This window comes from Hyperolius riggenbachi, chromosome 3 (genome assembly GCF_040937935.1).
Source record: "Hyperolius riggenbachi isolate aHypRig1 chromosome 3, aHypRig1.pri, whole genome shotgun sequence".
Lineage (NCBI taxonomy): Eukaryota > Metazoa > Chordata > Amphibia > Anura > Hyperoliidae > Hyperolius > Hyperolius riggenbachi.
Window position 1 is genome coordinate 239,315,179 of NC_090648.1, and position 20,257 is coordinate 239,335,435.

At 40.5% G+C, this 20,257-nt stretch overlaps 1 protein-coding gene across 2 annotated transcripts in view; it reads left to right on the forward strand.

Annotated features, from left to right (window-relative positions):
* Positions 1 to 20,257, forward strand: part of EXOC4 (exocyst complex component 4) — a 552,305-nt gene that overhangs the window by 428,035 nt on the left and 104,013 nt on the right. For both annotated transcript variants that reach the window (XM_068276025.1, XM_068276024.1), the window contains exon 13: positions 4,882 to 5,037. In XM_068276025.1, the coding sequence (XP_068132126.1) occupies positions 4,882 to 5,037 (156 nt within the window). The remainder of the gene's footprint in view (positions 1 to 4,881; positions 5,038 to 20,257) is intronic.

A 20,257-nucleotide genomic window follows, 5' to 3' on the forward strand; every position in this document is an offset into this window, starting at 1 on the left:
AGCAGGATCAGCCATATACTGGCTGTATCCTGCACCCAAGTCTCCTGAGCCGATCCCTCTCGTACGCGTTGGCTTTATTAGTTAGAACTAGAAAGTTAAAGCAGACCTTTGTCAAATTGAATTTAGTCTCTGCTAGAGGTAATGCTATGTTGTATACTGCCTTATCATGCTCTCTGCAGTGCGTTTGTAAAATGTTGCTTTAGAAAGTGATCAGGACTTTATGTTATACTGTACTTCCTGGCACAGAATAATTGTGCCTATGTAACCTAACACCTATTCTGTATTGGAGCTGACCCAGGCTTATGATGATGGGGTGGAAAGGGGTCAAGGCCACACCCCTTGCCATCTGCCCTGAAACTTGCCTCTTAGAATCAGAAAGGCAATGTAAAGCTGGTGTATGGTCATTTGTTTTGCTGTCCACGTGACTACGGACACTTCTGTGATTAGAGCTGCCACATACTGCAGCACAACCTGAAACAGTTTTTGTAAAGGAACACTGTAGGGAGACTGGTTTGGCTGTACATATTTACCCTTAGTGACATTAAGTTTGACACAGGGTAGCTTAATAGGTAGGGGTCAGGAATGTTGTTTGTAGTAATGGGGAAGGTTATGGTTAAGTATAGATGGGATTAGGAAAATAGCTGGGGAACAAGCACCAAAACTACTGATGAAAACTGTGTCTAATATTTGACCATCTAATCAATGCTTAACTGTGGATCTGAAATACTCCACTATCATCCGAACCATCAGCTTTGTTTTTAGTTCTGCACCAGTAAAATACCTTAATCCTGTGATGCCCTGATCAATCTGGAAGAGGACTATGCTGCCAGCCTTACATTGTAAGCTTCTTTAGAATAATGTTTTCAGATGGTTCTAGGAATGTAGTATTATACATTTACTAGTCTGGAATCGGTGTCACCCTGTGGAACAGAGGGATTGTTTACTAAAAAAGGTTACCCAGGGATACAGCCCGTGCCCTTGCCAACAAGTTACATAGTTTGGTTGGGGAAAAAAAAGACTTCCATCAATCAAGTTCAATTGGGAAAGGAAAATGTCTGAATTTAGATGTTAGTGCCATCAGCCTGCCTTTAAATATAATTTATGCTATGTCTGTTAATATTAAATAGATGTATCCTATATACCAATGTCCAATATTCATTTAATGGATTCATTTCAATTTTTTTTTTCATTACAAGGGTTGAATTTTGGAGACTGAATTTTGAACAGCAGCCATGGCAGTCTAATGTAAAATCTGCATCATTTAGCTGCAAATAAAAAGAAATAGTGACTTAAGTGTTAAAACTCTGTTTTTTTTCCTCAATCAAACACAAATGTTACTTACTTCTGTTTACTATTTAGGCATGCCCAGACTGAATTTGACAGTCTCATTTGCATTGATATTTTTTTTTTTTACATTTTCACTGAAAATACATAAATATTCTATATACTCACGTATAAGTCTAGAAATTTAGGCCTGCTTCACTTCATAAAAGTATAGGGGTCGACTTATACACAAGTCACAGGCAACACTGAGCACACTGAGTAATGTGTGTTCTAATAGTGACATTCCCATTTGCAGCAATTTACCCAGTGGTAAGTGACAATTTCTTGATAAAGGAAATGCCTAGGAAACACAGGGCTGAACGTCCTGGCCACAAAAATTAACAATGAAAGGGGGAGGGGGGAAATACTGGACTGCATAAATGGGAGTGAATAATTGCAGCACTTGGGGACCTGGAAGAGGTATTGGCTGCACTTAAAGAGTAACTGTCAGGCTGCAGAAGCTAATTTAAACCTCTATTCTCCTGTGTTAAACAGTTTAGAAGGAAGCCATAAAGCCATTAGTGAAGATAAAAATCTCAGTTACCTTTGATGTGTGCTTATCAGAAAGGCTGTTATAGAACCATAAGGACGCAAGCCGCATACTAAACTGCAAAGCATTCTGGGGCCCTCCCCTCGGCTGCTAATGAGACGTTACAGAAGCTTGTAATCAGTCCAGCGCGTAGCACTGATAAATATCCGGGCAGAGTACACTGCAGGAGTCAGCTATTGTTCCTAGCCACATGGCTCATTAATATTCACTGCACACTGTGTTGTTCAAGTAGGAGCTTATCTGTGATCAGGAAGCAGGCAGGACATGACCACACATTTGACAGAAAAACATGGAGCCTGCCATGAGCTGTCAGGAGCATCTATCTCTGCATATACTATATACAAATTCTGTGAAATCCAAACGTGGACAGTGAAATGCATATGTAATGTAAGTACAGCCAATCTTTAGCTACTGATATATGTGTTTATTTTCTCTGAGACCTTATACCTAACAGCTCCTCTTTAAGGGAAAGGAGGTGTTAATGGCTGCAATACTGTATGCAGTACAGTCATTAACCCTTCTTGAGCCCCAAGTGCAGCCATTAACTTTGCTGGGTAGACTTATACTTGAGTCAATAAAAAAAAATTCCAGCATAAGAGGGTTGAATATTGGAGTTGACTTATACACAAGGTCGACTTGTATTAGAGTATATACGGTAATTAAACCAAATGCAAATGCATGGCTGGAAAAATGGTAGTAGTAGTAAATATTTCTATTGTGTCCTCAAATAACTTGTTTGAACCTGGAGCACTAGATCAGGTAGAAACCACTACAACATATTTAGAGAAGATTTTGAAGCAAGCAGTTTTAGTAAAACTTCAGGCTTCATTCTACTGGGCATGTGCAGACCTAATTTGCTCATGCCCCATCAGCATGCATTCATCCACGGCCAGGAATGCACCAGGAAGAAGCTTATTGGACATGCTCCATTTGCTAGAATGGTTGGGTGCAAGAAACTGTGAGAAGCCTCTGGGAGAACAGCAGCAGGTCCAGGGGTACAGCTGCCTCTGGGGGAACACTGGGTTTTGGGCCCTGTAATGGAAGCAGGGAGAGGTGAGAATTTGATCCCTCCTCTGCCCCAAGCAGTCATGTGGCCGTGAGAGCTTCTCTCCTGGTAATTACACCAGAGAATAGGCCAGGTAGTTTAATATCTGCGTTTTGTCCATAGTAAACCAAACACCTTAGAATATATATTTGTTTTGCCAGGCTATGGTGCTTTACCATCTGCTTGGTTAAGCCATTTTTTTTCTTACTGTCAGGATGATGAACCAAAGTAAAGTCACTGATCTTTTATACAAAAAAAATGAATCTCAATTAGGAGATAATTGCTTTTAGAAGTAACAATTAACCTAATTATCCAAGCTACACTCTATCCCACTACCATCTTTTTTTCAGTCGGATGGCCTAGTCAGTGGTTAATAATCAGTGGTTTATTTACTTTGTCATCATACAGCCCTTTATTACATTGTAATACATTGGAAAAGTGTGTTGCTGCCATTCTGTTATGTAATGCTTTATTCACTAAAGTGTGAAGTCGAGTAGGACTACTGATGAAAACTATTAGGTTTGGTCACTACAAATGATTGCAAATGTCCACTGCGCTACACCCTTGGTTGTATCTTGTAGTGTCCGTTCGTTGCAGATCATCACATAGATACCTGCAAGTATCATTCTAATACTCCATATTCATTCTGTGGGGACAAGTAGATCCTACAATGTCGTGCCTATATTGTACATATACTTAAAGCTTTTGAACTCTTTGCTACTGTTGGCTGTGTACACAAGTTTAGGGCAAACATGTCTGCTATGGGGAATACTTGCAGGCAGCTGTGGGTCTGAGCAGAATGCAGTACTGATGAATGCCCAGTCAGGATACAGGAAAGCATTAACTCTATTACAAACACATTCTCAGCAGTCATTTCCAATTGTTTAAACTCTGAAGGACTGATGATCTATCCGTCTGAAAACCTAAACCGAGAATTGATACAGATCTTCTTAACACCTGTATTTCTACACCCTTGAAATAATTATTTTGTTGTGTACTGTGGAATCACGTAGTATATTTTTATCCATGCTATTCAAATAGTCCTAGTAAGTAAACTTGCCAGATCATTGACTTAGCTACTTCCTGATGACTGGTCTAATACAGTAATTAGCATCACCACATTGATTAAGTTTCTATTTGTTGCACTGCAGGATCTGACTAGCCAGCATTTCCAACCTATATCCTAGCCCAGATTTGTGTACTGAGGACTATAGATTATATTAGCAAGTCTTGCCCATGGTCTCCTTGCTGTTTAGGTACTGGCTTTAGCCAGGATTCAAACCCTAATCTCCTCAAAGTTTGTGCCCTTAACACAGGGATTGGCAAACTTATTTTTAGATCGTCTAGAATGTGACCCGCAGCTTGTGTCTGTGTCTCTCTCCTTCTGGAGAAGACGGATAAAGATTAGGTGTAACTCACCCAATCACATTTTCCAGTGGCGATCTCAATGGAGATGGCAGCATCATGTGACACGCTGGTATGTAATTACGGCAGATCACATGATGCCGCCGTTACCATGGAGAGCTGCACTGGAGAGTGCAATAAGGTATACTGCTTCTTGTACGTGCGCTGCACATATTTTTTAAAGGATGGAGAAGGGGAGAGGAGTGGAAGTCCACCCTCTACCGCCGGGCCACGATCATAGCGGCCACAGGCTGTAGTTTACCCAGACTTGTCTTAACCAGTACACTCTCCAACCACTATTAATGAGCCACCCATTTCTATCAGAAAAGACTTGAGGGGGAATTTCTGGATTAGAGATGCAGAAAACTATGATATCATGTCAGAAACCTCCTCAAGTTTGTGGGAAAAATATCTTTTGAAGGGAATTTAATTCATTTTATTATCACTGGCACATCTGTGATAGTAATTCCCTCACACACTTCCTTTGAAGCCACAGGGTGTATTTTTTATTTTTATTTTTTTGTTTTAAACCTAATTATGTATATGTCATCTCTTGCAGGAGTATTGTCCAAACAGATGAGAAATTGGTTATAAGTGCTTCTTGGGCAAAGGATGATGACATTACTAGGCTTCTGAAATCCCTACCTAACTGGATGAATATGACACAGCCTAAACAATTGAGACCAAAAAGGGAGGATGAGGAAGATTTTATACGGTAAACAACATTTGATTAGATTAAATTGTATGTTTGTTATGGAGCTACAAAGAGAGATTGCTGCATCCACCAAATACCAGCTTTTTCAGGAGCAGGACCCCAGCAAAGGGCCATACATGTAAAGATAGGATGAAGAGAGTCCTGCTGCACCGAAATCCAGTATAAAAATCTGATCTTTGAACATAGCATGAACAGTAAAACAGTTGACCAGGGGCGTATCTGGGTAATATAGCGCCTATGGCAAACACTCAAACGTTCCCCAGATAATAGAATGAATATGATCTGAGTTTGAGTGACGGGGAAGCACGGGTGCAGGCATGTTGGTGTAGCACAAGAGCAGGCATGGGGCACAACACAGCGGCAAGCATGGGTGCAGAGCACAGGGGCAGACATTGGGTCACAGCACAGGAACAGGCATGAGGGCAAAGCACAGGGGCAGGCATGGGGGGGGGGGCGCAGCACAAGGGCAGGCATGAAGGCGCAGCACAGGAGCAGGCATGGGGGCGCAGCACAGGGGCAGGCAGAGGGGCAGGCATGGGGGCACAGGAGCAGGCATTGGGGCGCACAGCACAGGAGCAGGCACGGGGGCAGGCATGGGGGCCCAGCACAGGGGCAGGCATGGGGGCGCAGCACAGGGGCAGGCTTGGGGGCGCAGCACAGTGGCAGGCATGGGGGGCGTAGCACAGGGGCAGGCATTAGGGGTGCAGCTTAGGGGCAGGCATGGGGACGCAGCACAGGAGCAGGCATGGGGGCGTAGCACAGGGGCAGGCATGGGGTGCAGCACAGGGGCAGGCACGGGGCGCAGCACAGGAGCAGGCATGGGGGGTGCAGCACAGGAGCAGGCATGGGGGCGCAGCACAGGAGCAGCCATGGGGGTGCAGCACAGGACAAGACATGGGGCGCAGCACAAAAGCAGGTATGGCGCCCGTGATGCTGTGCCGCCCATGGCACAAGCCATGCCTGTACCCCTCTAGATACGCCATCTATAGCTCCGACAGCTGACGTGTGTCAGAGCTAAAGATGGCTCCTTAGTGATAGCTACGGCTTAGTCATAGCTTATGACTAAGGAGCCATCTTTAGCTCCAACATGCGTAAGCTGTTTTACTGTTCATCCGCATATGTTCCAATAAAGATGGGATTTTTAAACTGGATTTCAGTGCTGCTCTTTCCATCCTATCTTTATATGTTTGTTACAGTGGGATAAATACTCAGTCTGAGTTGCATTTTTGGCCTATCTATAAAAAGAAAACAAAAACCTGCAGTCTAAAATATGTACTTTATTTCCTATATTTAATGTAGGGCTAATTTATTATGCAGTACATTGCAGAGTGCATAGCATATTTAATTACCATCTCTATGTCCAAGCAGCTGACAATCATTGTCCTTGTGTGTAGTAAATTCAGGCCCCTTTCATCTTTGGCATATTGCAACCTCATGCTAAACTTATTTAAAGGTTTCTACCTCCTCTTGAAGCAGTACTCTGTGTTTTATATTTAAGAAATGACAGGATCTTTGTTTGTTTTTTTTAATAAATCAAATGAAAGTATCACATTTACAAAAGTTCTTTAACCATAGTTACATAGTTATTTTGGTTGAAAAAAGACATACGTCCATCGAGTTCAACCAGTACAAAGTACAACACCACCCTGCTCCCTCACATATCCCTGTTGATCCAGAGGAAGGCAAAAAAAAAAACCCCACAAGGCATGGTCCAATTAGCCCCAAAAGGGAAAAATTCCTTCCCGACTCCAGATGTCAATCAGATAAAATCCCTGGATCAACATCATTAGGCATAACCTAGTAATTGTAGCCATGGATGTCTTTCAACGCAAGGAAAGCATCTAAGCCCCCTTTAAATGCAGGTATAGAGTTTGCCATAACGACTTCCTGTGGCAATGCATTCCATATCTTAATCACTCTTACTGTAAAGAACCCTTTCCTAAATAAATGGCTAAAACTTTTTCCTCCATGCGCAGATCATGTCCTCTAGTCCTTTGAGAAGGCCTAGGGACAAAAAGCTCATCCGCCAAGCTATTATATTGCCCTCTGATGTATTTATACATGTTAATTAGATCTCCTCTAAGGCGCCTTTTCTCTAGACTAAATAAACCCAGTTTATCTAACCTTTCTTGGTAAGCGAGACCTTCCATCCCACGTATCAACTTTGTAGCTCGTCTCTGCACCTGCTCTAAAACGGCAATATCTTTTTTGTAATGTGGTGCCCAGAACTGAATTCCATATTCCAGATGTGGCCTTACTAGAGAGTTAAAGAGGGGCAAAATTATGCTAGCATCTCGAGTTTTTATTTCCCTTTTAATGCATCCCAAAATTTTGTTCGCTTTAGCTGCAGCGGCTTGGCATTGAGTACGATTATTTAACTTGTTGTCGATGAGTACTCCTAAGTCCTTCTCCAAGTTTGATGTCCCCAACTGTATCCCATTTATTTTGTATGGTGCTAGACCATTGGTACGACCAAAATGCATGACTTTACATTTGTCAACATTGAATTTCATCTGCCATGTATGTGCCCATATAGCCATCCTATCCAGATCCTGTTGCAATATGACACTATCTTCCTGAGAGTTGATGATTCTGCACAATTTTGTATCATCTGCAAAAATAGCAACGTTGCTCACTACTGCATCTGCTAGGTCATTAATAAATAAATTGAAGAGCACTGGACCCAGTACAGACCCCTGTGGGACCCCACTGCTAACAGTCTCCCATTTTGAGTACGATCCATTGACCACAACTCTTTGTTTTCTGTCCATTAGCCAGTTCCCTATCCATGCACACAAACTCTTCCCCAGTCCTTGCATCCTCAACTTTTGCACCAGACTTTTGTGGGGAACAGTGTCGAAGGCCTTTGCAAAGTCCAAGTATATCACATCTACAGCATTCCCAATATCCATATTAGCATTCACTACCTCATAAAAGCTGAGCATGTTAGTCAAACAGGACCTGTCTTTAGTAAACCCATGTTGATGCTGAGAAATAAGATTTTCTACTATGAAGTCATGTATAGTATCTCTTAGTAACCCCTCAAATAGTTTGCATACAACTGATGTTAAGCTTACAGGTCTATAATTTCCTGGATCTGATTTTTTGCCCTTCTTAAATAATGGGAAAATGTGGGCTGTACGCCAATCCACTGGGACTCTGCCAGTTGCAAGAGAGTCACAAAAGATAAGATAAAGGGGTTTAGCTATAACTGAACTTAATTCCCTTAGGACCCGAGGATGCATGCCATCCGGGCCAGGTGCCTTGTCTATTTTTAATTTATTTAGTCTCGCCTTTACTTCTTCCTGCGTTAAGTATTTAATATTACAGTTAGAAGATTGAGACTCTTCTGCCTCTGTAATTTGCAACAGTGCTGTTTCCTTTGTGAAGACAGAAGCAAAGAAAGCATTTAATAACTCTGCCTTACCTTGGTCATCCACCATTGAGTTCCCACCCTCATCCTTTAGGAGTCCAATACAGTCAACCTTCCTTTTTTTTAGAGTTGATGTACTTGTGAAACTTCTTTGGGTTAGATGTGATACACATTCTTTTTCCCCTTCATTTTATCTCTTACCTTTCTATTCATCCATAGAGACCTTTTTTATTCCTAGACATTTTGTTTCCATATGGGATATACATACTACAATATTGATTGAGAATAAGTTTAAAAGCTTGCCATTTCCCTTCAGTGTCTTCCCCTTGTAGTACATTATCCCAGTTCACCAAACTTAGTGCCTGCCTAATTTGCCACTCGAGAATGCTTCCGATTTTTGCTCATTTTAGTGATGCTTCTACAGATTGTTTGAAGTGTACCTGTTGTACAATCTATTGAGAAGCCATGATTAGGAAAGGTAGACAGTTGCCTATATTAATTTGTTGAGGGTTTGTGTCAGAGGGAAAACATCCATGAAGTGGAAATAAGCGTATCTTGCACCATAATAATTCATCCGGCACCACCAAACCAAAAAAGGAGTGGTTTCTAAGTGATTCCAGGACAGTGCGGGCTGAAACTACCAGCTTCTACTACCAGAACACAACATAGAGCAGCTTGCTCATTCTCTCCTTTCCCTCTCTGTAGAGCTCAAGATACTGCTTGACTGAACCCTGTGCCTGAAAAAGCCTCTGCAACAGACTGCCATCTGAAATAATTCCTAACTATAGTTTTAAGCTTAAAAAAATAGAACTTATGGACATGGGAAATCTGTATATTCCAGTGAAACCTTTACAAATCAAGATTTGAGCACACTATTTCGAGAGATTTATAGATTACACCATCTTCCAGTAAGACCCCCCCCCCCATGCAGAATGCAACCCCAACATCACTTATAAACTTGCATCAGTTGCAAACACTTTTCACAATAACATTTTTGAAATGTTTCTTTTTAATTTACTTTTTTTCATAAAAGAAAATTGCATTTTTTTTTCAATGTGAAAAGGCTGCAACTGAGCACGTTGCCTTTTTATTTCAGGTTCCCTATAAACATTACTATGAAACTTTCTTTGTCATTAATTTCTTCCAGCAGACAGAGCTGCTTCATAAATCTACTTTCCTGGAGCAGCCGCGAGTCACTGCACACAGCTGGAAAGCAACAACTGCTGGCAACTGTGTGCAGCAAATTACAGAAGTGTGCACTGCTCCATCAATCCCTGAGTACCTAGCCTGTGCTATCGCTAAAACAGCTGTCACAAAACTGAATAGGAATTAAATGAAAAGCTTGCCCTGCCGGTTTTTCCTTGATTTCGATGTGACCAGTAGAATGACTGTTCTCCCCTCACATGTGGAAACATCTGCCCCAGTTTTATAGTAATTAAGTTTTCCATGTTTTTCTCTTTGACAGAAGCACCTTACTTAATAAACTGGGTGTACATAGGGACATTTAAAAAAAAAAGTGAAAATTAAATATTTTTGTCAGTACTGTATTACAATACTGTTGGATAAATCGAGCATTTTAATGACAGTTGTCCTTTAATGATAAAGTACACTGTAGCTAAAGATAATCTTTATGATTGCTGATTAGTATGAAAAAGCTACAGTCCCCTGTTAGCATTCAAGATGCTTTGGTCATTACAGCTATACATAAGATATCTCATATTATGTCAAGTGTGAATTCAGATTGAAAATGTATTAATCTTTTCTGATGAATAGTGCCTGGGAACATGTAGTATAATCAGATGTTGATTACTAATTTTAATGTTTTTGATTGATTATAGCCCTGTACGTAGTGAGAGATTATTCCCCTAGCCATTCTTCTCGATACAGTGGAAAAACAGGATTTGTTGGAACAATTTTTGTTTGATTGCAGACCTGTAGGTTTTTGTAAATTGTGGTTTAAAGATGGAATAGCATTTTTGTTAGTCGCTGGTGATAATCATTTTATACAACACTTCTTAATCAAGAGTATGCTGAAGTCTGCAATCAAGCAATATGGCTGTGCTGTAATGACAAGCTAAATTACTTGCCTGCTAAACACATGTAGCTTTTGGAATTGTGTTTGATTTCTACTAGCCATGTCTGTATAAGCTTTACAGAATTTGTTTTTGTGCACACATACTGCTATTTGTTTATTCAATTGTTCATTTTTTCCTCTGCTTTTGCAACTCTTGGGTAGTTATGAACAAAACATTCCCCTAGATTGCAAAGGTCTGCTGATCAGAGGAGGTTATTCAATTGATTCAAGTATAGCCCTCTAGTTTCTGGTTAGTTAACCAGATTTAAGGTAATTGATCAGCAACTACTGGGTCTGACTGACTCAATTTCAGGTTTGTAGAAATATGGGAGGAGCTTACCCAATGAAATGGATATATTTACAGGTTAGCAATGTTAAAATTTCCTCCTTGTGTAAAACAGTATGAAGATAAGAGGCTCACCTTGAGAAAGGGCTGATACTGCACCTGCAATATACGGCATGTATGGCTGTAGGACAGCACACTTCTGTGTACAATGCTGTATGTTACACAGAACCTGGAGCATCTCACCTTTATTGGGAAGGGACAGCTAATTTAAAAATGGGGCTAGGACTGGAGGGCATTATCTTAAATAAAATTTAGGATTGTGGCTGGTTGTTGTATAAAGTAACAGCGCTCAGATGTAGCACAGACGTGTGACTATACTGGATCTGATAATGTCAGTTAAATGTTTTTTGAACAGAGTAGTCCACATGCTTCCCAATGATTTATCCTGGCTTATTTAAGTCTTATATAGTAAATACCTGCATATTGTCAAATATAAGCCGACCACAATATTTTACCTACTTAAAGGGAGCCTAAACTGAGAGGGATATGGATGTTTCCTTTTAAACAATACCAGTTGCCCGGCAGTCTGGCTGATCTCTTTAGCTACAGTAGAGGCTGAATCACAGACCTAAAACACGCATGTAGCTAATCCAGTCTGATTTCAGTCAGAGCACCTGATCTGCATGCTTGTTAGAGTGACAAGATCAGCAGGAGAGTCAGGCAACTGGTATTATTTTAAAAGGAAAAATCCATATCCTTCTCAGTTTAGGTTCCCTTTAAGCTGGATTTTTTTTTCTACCTAGCAAAGTTAATGGCTGCACTTGGGGACCATGAGGCATTAGCAGCTGCACTTGGGGAGGTGTTGATATCTGCACTGCATAAAATATTGCAGCTGCTAACCCCTCCTGGCCCTTAAGTCCAGCAAATAACTTATCAAGGTCCCCAAGTGTAACAATTATCAACTCCCCCCTCTTTAGTAAGCACTGCAGCTCAGTATCGTCCCCATGCCCTTTCCTTGACTAGAGAGAAGGAAAACACAGAGAAATACACCCTGTGTGTATTTACAGATAACAGCCTGTCTAATTTTACCCTATCTGGAAGTAATGAGTCACTGTAATTTGAGCTATCATATCTGACCGATGCTGTGGATGCTCCCTTCAGACAGGCTATATGTAAACACAGGAGTTTATCCCTTTCTGTGCTCCCAGCAAACACGTAACTACACTGCTGCATATCTGAAGGAGCTCTATAAGCTGTAACAAGGAAATGTTTTTCTGTAAAGGCTATTATGCTGTTATCTTTTAGAGCAGAGAAGAAGTCATAGGTCCACTTTAATTGTTTTGGCCAGGACTTTCTGATCTGTGTTTTCTTGGTATGTCCTTTATTACCACTGGATAAATTGGTGTGAATGGGAATGTCACTAATAGTATACACATTACGTTGCAGCCATTGGTTGGTAAAAACCCTCACTGATAACTAATTACAGCCATAAAACTTGCCTGGAAGAGAACATGGAATAGATTAAAAAAAAAAAGTCAATCGTTTATAGATTGTATTTCTAAGACACTAAAATACTATGCCATTCAGCTGAGACATTAAAAGATCAATCCTTTTTGTTAAGGTAAGGGCCCTCTCACCCTATGCATGTTGCATTGCGATTCCACTGCAACGCTGCCACAAAGACGCACCGTGCCTTAGACTATACAGTGAAGCACACAGTACAATGAAAATATGCATCACTGCCACTGTAAACGCACATGCTACCTGGTTATTGCACAGTATGCTCAGAACTCACAGCATGGCACAGAGGGAAAGCCATGTAGGAATATCATTGCAACGCAATGCAATGATATTGTCCATTGAGACACAACGGAGATACTGTGAAAGGCCCCTAATACAGAAAATAAAACTGGGGTATTCTGAAAAAACAAACAAAAAAAGTAATTTGTAGGAGTAGGAAGGGTAGATACAGTTGTTTACATCCTCAGTTTATTTTCCTTAAATTAGTTAATGCCAGCTTACTGTGTGTTCCACACATCCTTCAGTCCTCTAGCTCATATAGAGACAGATATATGCATTGAGAATGTATCTTGTCGACTGGACTGCACTGCTAAGCAATTTTTATATCAGCCCGGTATTCAAGAGGTTCTGTGCTTTACATTACAAGATCTTGGATGCATGAGTCAACAGCCATCAACCAGACAAGGTAAGCAGCCACGGTTTCAGCATTTTAAGCACATTTCTCTCAGCAGGGCAAAGAAAGGAATAATGGACGGATTCTCCTTGTATAATTAGTTTTTAAAGCCCTGAGGACTGTTTGGCACTTGGTGTCCTTCAAGTCATATAAAGGTTACCTCTCGTTTCATTAACAGAACAGAATTTTCAGCCCTGGAAGTACATTTATTATTAGCTGACTTGACTTTGATGTGAGAGAACAGAAGAGGAAGAGACGTAGGAGGCATAACAAATCATTACAACTGTCCCCTGCACAGCCATAGTCAAAAGGCATATTCAGCCAGTCACTCTTATCAGGAAATGATGGTACAGCCACTGTTATCTCTATTAATGTGGCTACTGGGGATTAAGTGTAACAACTTTTAAGTATCGCCAGCGCAGGTACTGAATAAAAAAAAAAAAAAAGAAAGAAAAAACGGAATACTAGCAGAAGAAATTGTGTGCTGCCAATTATGTGCATTGGTTATATGCATTGTAATAAAAGATCTCATGTCAGTACAAGGTAGATGAGCTTTCAATTATAACAGGCTAAATAATGACGTGTATTGACCGTCTTCTAGTAATACATGTGCCTGCCACTTTATTTGTAAGATACAGACAGATGTACTACTGACTGCAGATTTCAGAAAGCATTCTTTTAAGTTGTTTTTTTGTCGAAGTTAGTTAAAGTGGATCCGAGATGAACTTTTACTCATTGCATAATAGTGTTCCTTTCCTATTGTTTATAGGGCGTTCCTCAAGCCAAATACTTTTTTTGGTTTTTATTTTAATACTCTAATTCCCTATAAACTAAGCAAGCGACGCCCACAGGTTTTCAGGGAGCCAAGGCACTTTCAGACAGTAGCAAGGGCTCATGGGAGCTCAGTCTGGGCAGGAGGAGGGGGAGGTATTACTAGCCAGAAATTTCAGCGGGAGGAGGAGGGGGGGTTAGGGTTTTTTTCCACAGAAGATGCAGATAAGCTTGCCTGTTTGTAATGTTTACAAACAACATGGCTGCCCTCATTGTATCACAGGAAGAAATAATCATATTCTATTAAAGCTGTTTGTAGCTAGATTTGCTGTGTAAACTTCTAAACTTTAGATAAGATATATAGACAAATTACTTTTTATAGTTAGTTTTTCATCTCGGATCCGCTTTAAGAATTTATAGTCAAAACTAACTTTTTGTTCTTTTATTACATAAGAGGTATTTTACTTCTTGAGCACCCCTATAATTTTCTCCGAATTAGTAGTTACAATGTATGATTTTCACATTCATATTTTAAAGCAGAAGTCTTCTAACTAAATAATGCAAAAAAAGTCCCTCAGTTTAGTTTGAAATTATTGATAAAATTATTTTCTTTATTTTCCTGTTGTCTTAACCTTGACAGAAGCTGTGTCTAGTATTCACTTGAGGCACACTAACCTGCACTCTACCTATTTCTAACACTAACCTACCCACCTGCCAAAATCTGCGCTGCATTCTCCACCACTAAGTATATGTACTGCCACAGATATCTGTGCTGCCTACCATCTCTGTGGAATTTTTGCTTTTAAAGTGAATGGGAACCGCATTTAAAAAAATGACAGATACTTACCCAAGGAGAGGGAAGGCTCTGGGTCCTATAGAGCCTTCCCGCTCCTCTCCTGGTCCCCTCGTTCCAGTACTGGCTCGCCCCGTAGCAGTATTTGACTAATTTAGTCAAATACTGCTTTACCTGGCTGACGGAGGCTTCAGAAGTCTTCAGGAAGCCCGAGTGCTCCTGAAGAAGGGCGGCCCTGTACTGCGCCTGCGCAAGCACGCTCTCTTGCATGCTCACGCATGTGCAGTACGGCTCCCGAAGACTTCCAAATACCCTTTTGGTGGGGGATTGAAACGGGGGGAGCCAGCACAGGATAGAGGGCACCGAGAGAGAAGACGGAAGGCTCTATACAACCCAGAGCCTTCCCTCTCCTTAGGTAAGTATTTGCTTCATTTTTTTCCCTAAATTATTATAATAAATAGCAGCCTTTTTTCAGCTGCATGTTGACAAATATAAAATATTTTACATTTATTGGAGAAACCCCTCCCTTCCTTTCAAATTGCCGGGACAGAATCCGGCAAAATGCTGGAGTAGGTAGTGTCCAGCAATGGAGGAATTGCTAATGGCTGCCACCTGTACAACCCTAGTTATGAAAAGAGAAGGGTGAAAAGCATATACTGAAATGCTCATAGGCTTGAAGGAGTGTTTATTTATCTTTGTATGTGTCAGAGTGGTGCAACTAAATATTTTGAATTAAAAAAATGTTTGGTTTGGGTCCGCTTTAAGCCTACACCTTTGTACTGCTAACTACGTACTGTTAGTGATTTATCCATTAACCTGTTTAACTGGAAACACTAGTAACGTTTGAATTTATTGTATGCACATAGGGCAGCAGATTGTAAAAGCACATAAAAATCTGTAATTTTTCAGTGTTTATTTTTTTTTTTTTTTTGTAAAAAGCCGAAATGGAGGTCTTTTTCATACAACCTACCTTAAACTACATTTCAGCATTGTCTAGATTTGTATTCAATGATAAAAGATCTGCACTTTGGTACAAATGGCCTCTGGGTAACAATGTGGTTCTTTAGTGGGCAGGTGAAAAAAAGGAAGTTCACTTTGGGATCTGGCCAGCTAGTAACTTAGTGGCGGACTGATGCAGCCAATAGGCAAATAACTTGCTCCTTTTGAATTTTGACCAGTCAGAACGCAACCTGGTGAGAAGAAAGGGAAAAGTTCAGTGGCAGCGGTATCTCCAGTTTCCAGGCTCCTCAATCCACCCCATTTTGCTCTGTGTCCTCTCACCTCTCCACGCTGCACCTATGTCCCTCCAATTTCTATGTCTTCTCACTCTGACAGGAGGAAAATAGACAGGGCAGCCAGTCCCAGCATGCCTGTGTGTGGTCTCTCCAGCTTTTTATTGCAGCCCCTGTGTTGCCGGTATTTGCTGTGGCAGCAGGGGTTGCAGTAAAAACCTGGGAGACCATGACCATATTACAGGTGGGTGTGCTGGGAGGGCAAAATGGGGCAGGTTGAGGAGCCTGGAAATTTCACATACTGCCACTGCTGAGCTTGTTTTGCCCTCTAGCTTCAATAAGTTATATATCCATATGAGTATGCAAAGGGATGTAAATACAGTAGCAGTAAAAAGTATGTGAACCCTTTGGAATTCTATGGATTTCTGTACAAATTGGTCATAAAATGTGATCTGATCTGATCTTCATCTAAGTCACCACAATAGACAATCACAGTCTGCTTAAACTAATACCACACAAATAATTAAATGTTTCCATGTTTTTATTGAACACACCATGTAAACATTCACAGTGCAGGTGGAAAAAGTATGTGAACCCTTGCATTTACTAACTGGTTGAACCTCTTTTGGCAGCAATAACTTCAACCTAAGGTTTCCTGTAGTTGCAGATCAGATGTGCAAAGCAGTCAGCAGTAATTTTTGACCATTCTTCTTTACAGATCTGTTTCAAATTCAGCATTATTCTTGGGATGTCTGGTGTAAATCGCTTTATTGAGGTCATGCCATAACTTCTCAATCAGGATGTGGTCAGGACTCTCACTGGGCCACTCCAGAAGGCGTATTTTCTTCTGTTTAAGCCATTCTGTTGTTGATTTACTTCATGCTTTGGGTCGTTGTCCTGTTGCAACACCCATCTTCTGCTGAGCTTCAGCTGGTGGACAGATGGCTTTAAGTTCTCATGCAAAATGTCTTGATAAACTTGGGAATCAATTTTTCCTTCAATGATAGCAATCCGTCCAGGCCCTGACGCAGCAAAGCAGCCCCAAACCATGATGCCCCCACCATCATACTTCACAGTTGTGATGTTCTTGATGTTGGTGTGCTGTGCCTCATTTTTTCCTCACATAGTGTTGTGTTTCTTCCAAACAACTCAACTTTTGTTTTATCTGTCCACGGAATATTTTGTCAGTACTGCTGTGGAACATCCAGGTATTGTTTTGCAAACTTGAAACGTTCAGCAATGTTTTTTTTTAGGACAGCAGTGGTCTCTGTTGTATCTTCTTATGAACTCCATTCTTGTTTAGTGTTTTACGTATCATAGATTAGCTAACATGGATGTTGGCATACGCCAGAGGCTTTTGTAAGTCTTTAGCTGACACTCTAGGATTTTTCTTCACCTCATTGAGCATTCTGCGCTGTGCTCCTGCAGTCATCTTTACAGGAAGGCCACTCCTAGGGAGAGTAGCCGCAGTACTGAACTTTCTCCATTTATAGACAATTTGTCTTACCGTGGACTAATGAACTGCAAGGCTTTGGAGAAACTTTTATAACCCTTTTCAGCTTTATGCAAGTCAACATTTCTTTAACCTAGGTCTTCTAAGACCTCATTTGTTTTGAGGCATCATTCACATCAGGCAATTCTTCTTGGGAAAAGCAAACCCAAAACTGGTGTGTTTTTTTTATAGAGCAGGACAGCTGTAACCGGCACCTCCAATCACATTTATTTGATTGGACTCCAGCTGGCTAACTCTTCACTCCAATTAGCTCTTGGCGATGTCATTAGTCTAGGGGTTCGCAAACTTTTTCCACCTGCACTGTGAATGTTTACATGGTGTGTTCAATAAAAACATGGAACCATTTATTTTTCTGTGTAGTATTAGTTTAAGCAGACTTGTCTATTGTTGTGGCTTAGATGAAGATCAGATCACATTTTATGACTTATACTTTTTACTGCTACTGTAGATTGCTGAACAATTGTGAATCAAGCGTTCCACAGTCCTTAGGTACAGAACATTTCTGCCAACTTGCTTAGGCCAGGCCATCCAAGCAAGTTCAGCCTGAGAGCAAAGTGCAAGATGCTGAAAGAAGTACTATATCTAAAAGAAGCCTAGAATTATACAATATATTCTACTAGTTGCACAGTCCATGCCAAAGTACATGAGGATACCATTAGAAACACTTCTACATGGGGAGTAAGCCAGTAGGAAAACGTTGTTGTTCAGAAAGCAGACCAGTGCAAGGTTTTATTTGTATTTTATGTTTTTTTTTATTTATGCCTGCAAAAATGCTATGGCTAATGCAATAATTTGTTCTGTACAGATGAGTCAGAGAGGATTATGTGGCCACGTTACAAAAATACAGAAAAACACTTGAGACAAAATCTCACTGGCAGAACCTAATACCAACTAATTCTATCCAGTAAAGGATGGTTGTGGCAATGATTTTAGGGTGCTACTCAGCATCAGATACTGGACATCTCAATCATAGAATCCACAATGATTTCTTTTTTGTACCAGAGGGTGCTTAAAGGGACTCCGAGCAGTGCAAAAACTATGGAAAGATGCATATCATTTTAAAGCTCTCTTTCTCCTCTTTCCAATGATATATAAATCGCCACCCTACGCCTTTTAGTTTTCGTCTTTCCATAGTTACATTGTATTACACAGGGCGACTTTTTCTCAAAGTCAGCAGCTCCATTCAGCAGAAAAAGTCGCCCTGTGTAATACAATGTAACTATGGAAAGATGGATATCATTTTAAAGCTCTCTTTCTCCTCTTTCTGACGACCCCTAAATCGTCGCCCTACGCCTTTTAGTTTTCTCTATTTTTGCGATCGAAATAGCGGCCGCAGCAATTTTAATCGCGAAAATAGCGAAAACTAAAAGGCGTAGGGTGGCGGTTTATATATCATTGGAAAGAGGAGAAAGGGAGCTTTAAAATGATATGCATCTTTCCATAGTTTCTGCACTGCTTGGAGTCCCTTTTAAGAGTAATGTGAAACCATATGTCAAAAGATTGAAGCTCAACCAAAAGTGTACTTTGCAACTTGACAAAGACTTTATACATTTCACGAAATCCTCCAAAGAATGCATGAGATAAAGATTTGCAGAGTTTGGAATAACAGGTTGAAGCCTGAATTCTGCTAAGATCCAGTGATTTGAAGCTGATTGCTCACACAAGAAAACCTTTAAATATAACAAAGCAAGGAAGAAAAACAAAAGGAAAAATTCTCAGTCTGCCAGAAAAGTGTAGACAGTTGAAAGAAAGTGCATCTATGAGCTCCTGTACGGTATGTTTATACAGTTGGTAGCCCTCTGTGTAGTGCTCTTCCTCCATAGTTCTGCCATTCTAGAACACCTTTTCAATTGTTTAATGGATTCAGTTAGCCAAAGCTGCCATTGGATACAGCAGGCACAAATTGCTTCAAGACTGGAGAGTCATTGGTGTAGTGAGTGGATGCTTTCTCAGTGTCAGTTTAGGAGTGTTCGAAGCATTCATATGGGAGTGGAGATCCAGGTAGCAGCAGATAGCGTGCAGCCCAGTGCAGGGGATGTGCAGATAACAAAGTACATACATAAGTTTTGATATCTTCAGCTGTTTTTATGACTCAATGCATTTTTTATATCTTTAGATGTTCTAGCAATATGTTTGCTGTGAACTTATTTTCTGTTTATCTTGTTTTTACTGTGTTCTCAAGTACCCAGCTGTGTTGTAACCGGCGGTTTTATTAGTGTACTTGTCAGTCACTAAATGCTGTTTGTAGTGCTGAAGTTTAAACTGCAAACATGTTATGTAGTCTGCAGGATTATCACCTTGCTCTTTTTCTGGCTCAGTGATCTGATGGAAACTGGGTGATGGATGTTAGTTGCATAACGTCAAGTGTATGCGCATTCTGCTTTCTTCGATGATTGCACATTCCCTCTGTATTCACAACATATTGGCTTTTGTAAATGATATGCATGCTTGATTCTGAATATAGCTTCCACTTTAGTGAATCACATTTCTTAAGGGAAACTCATCACATGTCCTGTTGTCTACATTTCAGCTTGGCCTATAAATTCCCGACTACTTTGCTTAGTATGCAGATTGTCCTGTCAATGCTAGCACATACAGTGGCAGTTGAAAGTTTGTGAACCATTTCTAATTTTCAATGTTTCTGCATGAATATGACCTAAATTGTCATCTGTTTTTATTAATGGAGTTACAAAGGGCCAACATATTCCATTGCGCTCTACGAAGTAGAAAAACAACAAAGGGTACATAATGATACAGACAATGATATACATCAAATAAAGACACTAGTACAAAATACAGAACTGGTGATTACAATGACAGATGTAGCTTGATGAATAAAATGTATAACAAAGTGTAAGCTATGAAATGAACAATAAAATCCAAGACACAAAAGGGTGAGAGAGCCCTGCCTTGTGAACTTTAAATCTAACAGAATGGGGGGGGGGGGGGAACAAAAGGTGGAAAAGTATGCAGTATACATACAG